Consider the following 5,818-nt stretch of genomic DNA (forward strand, 5'->3'; position numbering starts at 1 on the left):
AAATGAGTTCACAGCTGTGGTGTAGCCCAGTGGCCGAGCACTTGGTGAACATACTTGAAGCCCTGGGTTCTAGCCTTAGCATTACCAAAAATGGTAGGGGAGAGGACTTCAGGGGAAAAGGAGCTGCCTTATGGGCTAGCAGACAGCATCTTGTATTTCAAGGAGACAGGAGGAAGTTCAGAGAAGGCAGGCCTGGCTGAAGGCATTCCTCCTCTTCTGGTGCCCCATGGCACTCAGGAGTGATGTGAGGGAGGCTGGCATATTTCATAGCACAGAGTTCCATTACTCTGTTGACAGGCAGCTTTGGGGGAGGGGGCAGTCTGTGAGTGTGCTGGTAGATGAAGGAAGAGGGAGTGGGTGGGTGGGCCAGTACCCACCTGATTAGAGCACCCGATTCCTCTGAAAGGGGCTTTGGACAAGACCTTGGCAGTTCACACCACGTCACAGGCTGTAATGAAAAAACTAGGAAAACACTAAAACAATTCCACTCACCTTTTTAATATCGCACTCATCAAGGTGATTCTGAATAAACTGGACACTGGCCGAGAAGTCGGCAGAATTGAATTCATAGGGGATATTCCATCCCAAGGGACCAAATTTACGTCGCTCCTTAAAAACACCAAAGGAAGGTCAGTATTGAGTGCAATTTTAAAACTATACCTAGCTTGACTTTTGTTTGTTTAGTTTTTTTGTGGAGCTGGGGAGTCAACTCAGGGCCTTAGGGCATGGTAGACAAGTGTTATGTCATTGAGATACAGCTTTTGCCAATTCTTTTATTGTTATTGTTATAATACGGTATAATAAAATTAAGGCCCTATTACCAAGGTAAGTTGATATTGTTTTATTTTTTTAAGATTTTATTTCATTATGTGTCTGCATACATGAGCACGGGTGGTTGCAGAGGTCAGACATGTCAAATCCCCTGGAACTGGAGTTACAGGGGGCTGTGAGCCATCCACTGTAGATGGGTGCTGAGAACTGAACTTGGGTCCTCTGCAAGAGCAGTATGCACTCTTAACCTCTGAGCCATCTCTCCAGAACTAGTTGATACTGTTTTAAAAGAATGCTGTGTAGTTGGGCATGGTAGTACAAACCTCTGACCCTGGGTCTTAGGAGGCTCAAACAGGAGGACTGAGACTTCAGCATCAGCCTGGCTACATAGCAAGACCTTGTCTCAAAAAACTGGAACAAACAAGAACGGTGTATAAAATTTAGGCTACGTTAACCATTTAAAATATTATTTCATGGCTCTGTAGTCAGTAGGCTACAAAAAGAAATTTCAAAGTATTTATCAAGTTGAAATTATTAGCTTAAAAAAAAAGATCTAGGGGATGGAGAGATGGCTCAGCAGTTGGGAGCACTGACTGCTCTTGCAGAAGATCTGGGTTCCATTCCCAGCACACACATGATGGCTAACAACCGTCCATAACTCCAGTTCTAGTGGACACTGAACAACATGGATGCACTTACATACATGCAGGGAATACACTCACACACATAAAATAAAAACAATAAATAAAGTATTTTTTACAAAGGTCTAGTTGGTGTGTGTAATGGCACAAGCTTGTATTTGGGAGGTGGAGACAGAAGATAAGTTCAAGGTCACCCTTAGCTACATAGTGAATTCAAGGCTACATGAGACCTGTTTTACAAACAAACCAACAAAGTTTTATGTCTCCATTGACAATTCTTCAGAAAACTGAAGACAGTTTGCAATAAATGCCTGTTGGATTAATTGTTATTCTAAGTCAGACTTGAGCGTGCAAATTGCTCAATGCGAGAGTTGGGAGTTTTCAAGTTGAAGAACTCAAGTATTCAAAAGTGTCAAGACTCCCCCTGAGTTTCACGTTATAATTTTTCCATCTCAGAGCTTGAAAACCAAGACTTTCTATTGTATCCATGACACATCTGTTTTCAAACACTCACAACACCTTCAGTTCACTCGCTCTACCTGATGAGTTGGATCTGAAAGACTCCTAAGAGAGAGGCTGCTCAAAGGTTGGCTGCTAAATTGCCCATGAATAATCAGACTAGATTCAGTTTAAATGATGGAGTACTTGAATATTCTGGAGACTTTTAATTTTAATTAATTAATTTATTTAATGTGCGTGTGTGTGTGTGTGTGTGTGTGTGTGTGTGTGTGCAGGCAGGTGCACGTGTAGAGGGCAGAAGACAATCTTGGGTGTCATCCTCAGGAAGGCTTTGCACCTCCTTAAAGATTAAAAGACAGGGTTTCTCATTCACCAGTTAGGCTAGACTGCCAGCCAGCAAGCCCCAGGAATCCCCCTGCCTTCACCTCCCCAGAGCTGGGATTATAACACATTCCACTATTTATGGCTGGCATTCTTACCTACATCCTAAGGATCATATTCAGATCCTCCCATTTGCAATTCGAGAGCTTCACTGACTGAGCCATCTCCCACCCCACAGCCCTGGAGACCATGTTAAAGGCAGTAAGAGGTAGCTCGGACAACTCCAGGCCCTGAACAAGCAGAAACTAATACAGATGCGTTCCATCAGCTGTCCCTGCCTACTACTTGTCAATCTCTAAGGCGAATCCTATGAGTTCTCTGGATCCCCAATCCTAGTGCCTAGGTTGAGAATCTACACAGACAGAAATTCTGCTTCTTGGAATACGTACCCAGTCTCCTCTCTTCTACCTTCACACACGCGCGCATGCACACACACACACACACACACACACACACACACACACGCACACTTCAGTTTTCACAACCCATTCCTTCCTTCTTAATGCTTCTGTCCCAACTTTTTGCACAATCCCATAATTTGAAGAAATCTAAATGGACTTTAGTCAGGATGCAATGTGGAACAAGTCGGAGAAGAAATTCTAAAAGCCAGGTTTGAAGCACTAAATTCCAGGGTATGCTTTTAAAATATTAACCAGACCATTAGTACTAATTTAGGTCCAGTCGTTCTGACCCTTGGAGAGAAGACTAAAGACAAAAAAACAAACATACAAAATTGGAAACCTTTCTAAAAGTAGAAAATCTTTTCATTACTTCTTGATCTGTATTTCTGGAGGGGAGGGGAGGTCTTAGGGTGTTAGAGGTCTTCAAGGATCTCACCCCCATTGGTTAGCTAAGTGGATCAAAGGTGGACAACCAGTCCAAGAAAACAAATTTCTGCACAGCAAAGGACACTATCAACAGAGCAGACAAGACTACAGGATGGGAAAAATCTTTTCCATAGCTTAGACAAAGGGTTAGTATAGAAAGACTTGCAAAAATTAAACACCAAAAAGTCCTGCCAGTTAATAAATGAGTTAATGAAATCAACAGTCAGTTCTCAAAAGAAGAAACACAAATGGCCAACAAGTGTTCAACATCCTTAGCTACCAGAGAAATGCAAATTAAAACTAATTTTGAGATTCCATCTCCCCCAAGTCAGAATGGTGATCATCAAGAAATCGACGGTAACAGCCAGGCATGCATGATGGCACACAGCTTTAATCCCAGGACTCAGGAGGCAGATGAAAAAAGATCTCTGTGAGATTGAGGTCAGCCTGGTCTATGTAGAGAGTTCCAGGCCAGCTGGGGCTACAGGGAGACACTGTCTCAAAAAAAAAAAAAAAAAAAAAAAAAAAAGAAAAGAAAATAGTAAAAAATGCTGGTGATGATGAAAGAGGAATCCTTATTTGTTGCTAGTGGGAGTGTAAGCTAGTATATTGATTATGGAAAGCAATATGGAAGGCCCTAGAAAATCAAAAATAGAACTACTGTCGGACCAGCACTATCGTTCCTGGGTTTATGCCCAAAGGACTTGAAGTTAACATACCACAGAGATACTTGCACATCCATGTTTATTTCTGCTCTATTTTCTCAAGGGCCAGGGAATGGAGATGTCCAGGGAATGGGTAATGTGAATGTGGCGCATATACACAATGGAATTTTATTTGGCTGTGAAAGAAAGTGAAATTTTCAGGAAAATGGATGGATCTGGAAGGCATACTATTAAGCTAGGCTCAGAAACATAAATATCACAGGTTCTCTCCATGTGGATCCTAGCTTTTACTTTTATGTGTGTATGTGTATGTGTATATACGATGGAACCAGGAGATCACATGAGCAGATGAGGTGGGGGAGGGATAGGAGACACATGTGAGGCTCCTGGGAATGGAAGGGTACAAGGGGGGGTGGGGAAGAAGAGGAGGGAAATCAACGAAAACAAGTTCTGCTTGAAAAGTGCCACAATGAAGCCGAATACTTCGTCTGCTAATTTTATTTTGTTATGTTTTTTGAGACAGGGTCTCACTATGTAGCCCTGACTGGCCTTGAACTCACTCACAGAGAGCTGCCTGCCTCTGCCTCCCGAGGGCTGGGATTAAAGGTGTGCACAACTATGTCTAGATGTATGCTAACTAAAACAAAACAAAAGCAACTTTTTTAATTAAAAAATAAAAGCTGATAGAAAATTCCAGGATTTGGCCTGAGGGTTGGAAACTGTTTTCCACAGTTTACACTAAGAAAATATGTACACTTGAGCATTTCGAAGCACTGTGTTCCACCTTGTCCACAAAGGAGACATGGAACAGAGAGCATTGTGCTGACAGAGTGGTCCCAGGAGCCACTCTGGAGCCTTGGGTCTGTATATTTCTTTTGATGGCTTCCGGCCTCTGTGTCTGTGCTCCTTGGTTTGTTTATCTAGTTGCCTGGTGTAGAAATATTTGATGCTGTAACCACATTTGGAAGGCTGGCAATGAAAGACGGGGCTTCCATTTTGTCTTTGACCTTCCTAGAGACTTTCGGTTGTCTCTAACCCACGTAGGTCAGTTACTATCTGAATGAACGGACTCTCCCTCCCACCCATGGAAAGGTCAATTCCAAGGCTGACCCAGAGTTTTAAATTTCTGGAACAGATCTCAGAAACACTAAGTGAGCCTCTTCCAGATTATTCCAGGAGCCAGGGTGGATTGAGAGACTACAAAACAGCCACATGAAACCAGTTCCTGGGATTTCTTCCATCTCAAGAGCTGCATCTCAAGAACAGTACAAATCACTTCGTGAAACGGGCAGGTTTCCCTGTTTTGGCAGAAGAAAATAAAAATCTACAGTGATTTTTACCTATGTGTTTGATGTAATTTTTTAAATTTAAGGTTCAATTAGACAAAGGACTGAATGAGAAATAATTCTTTCTTTCCAATTACTACAGCTTCTGAAATTGGCTCTGTGGAAACATTCCCATTTACATGCACCTAGCGACTGCAATTTAGTTGCTCCTTAAAATGTGATCTTTGAAAATTGCCCCAATGCTGAAAGTTGCTTCATATTTATGTCACTTCCTATCAGTTTTCATTTAAAGCATTAACTTTTTAAGTTGGTTCACTAAAGTCACAGACGAGACCAGCTAAGAGAGAAAACAAGACAAAAATCTTGGCAAATGCCTCTTTTCTTTCACAAAAGTCATTTCCAGTTTCCCTCTCTCTCTCTCTCTCTCTCTCTCTCTCTGTCTCTGTCTCTGTCTCTCTCTCTCTCTCTCTCTCTCTCTCTCTGTGTGTGTGTGTGTGTGTGTGCCCACTCACTTGTCTCCTCAAACGACAATAAATTAAAAAAGAACCGTGCCCAACGAGATGGTTCAGTGGGTTAAATGTGCTTGCTACCGAGCACAACAACCTGAGTTCGATCTCCAGGACCCACAGGGTGGAGGAGAGAACTGACTCCTGCAAGTTGTCCTCTGACCTTCACACTTGCACTATGGTACAGGTATCCTCTCCCCATGTACATCAGTCAATCAATAAAAACGTTAATTTAAAAAGCATCAAAAGAAAGCATGGAAAGAATGGGGGAGGAGAGGGGAG

At 42.4% G+C, this 5,818-nt stretch overlaps 1 protein-coding gene across 1 annotated transcript in view; it reads right to left on the reverse strand.

Annotated features, from left to right (window-relative positions):
* Positions 1–5,818, reverse strand: part of Dnah8 (dynein axonemal heavy chain 8) — a 308,707-nt gene that overhangs the window by 52,931 nt on the left and 249,958 nt on the right. Inside the window, exon 83 of the mRNA XM_008840196.1 lies at positions 493–609. Coding sequence (XP_008838418.1) covers positions 493–609 — 117 coding nt within the window. The remainder of the gene's footprint in view (positions 1–492; positions 610–5,818) is intronic.

This window comes from Nannospalax galili, unplaced genomic scaffold, assembly GCF_000622305.1.
Source record: "Nannospalax galili isolate Female #2095 unplaced genomic scaffold, S.galili_v1.0 scaffold538, whole genome shotgun sequence".
Lineage (NCBI taxonomy): Eukaryota > Metazoa > Chordata > Mammalia > Rodentia > Spalacidae > Nannospalax > Nannospalax galili.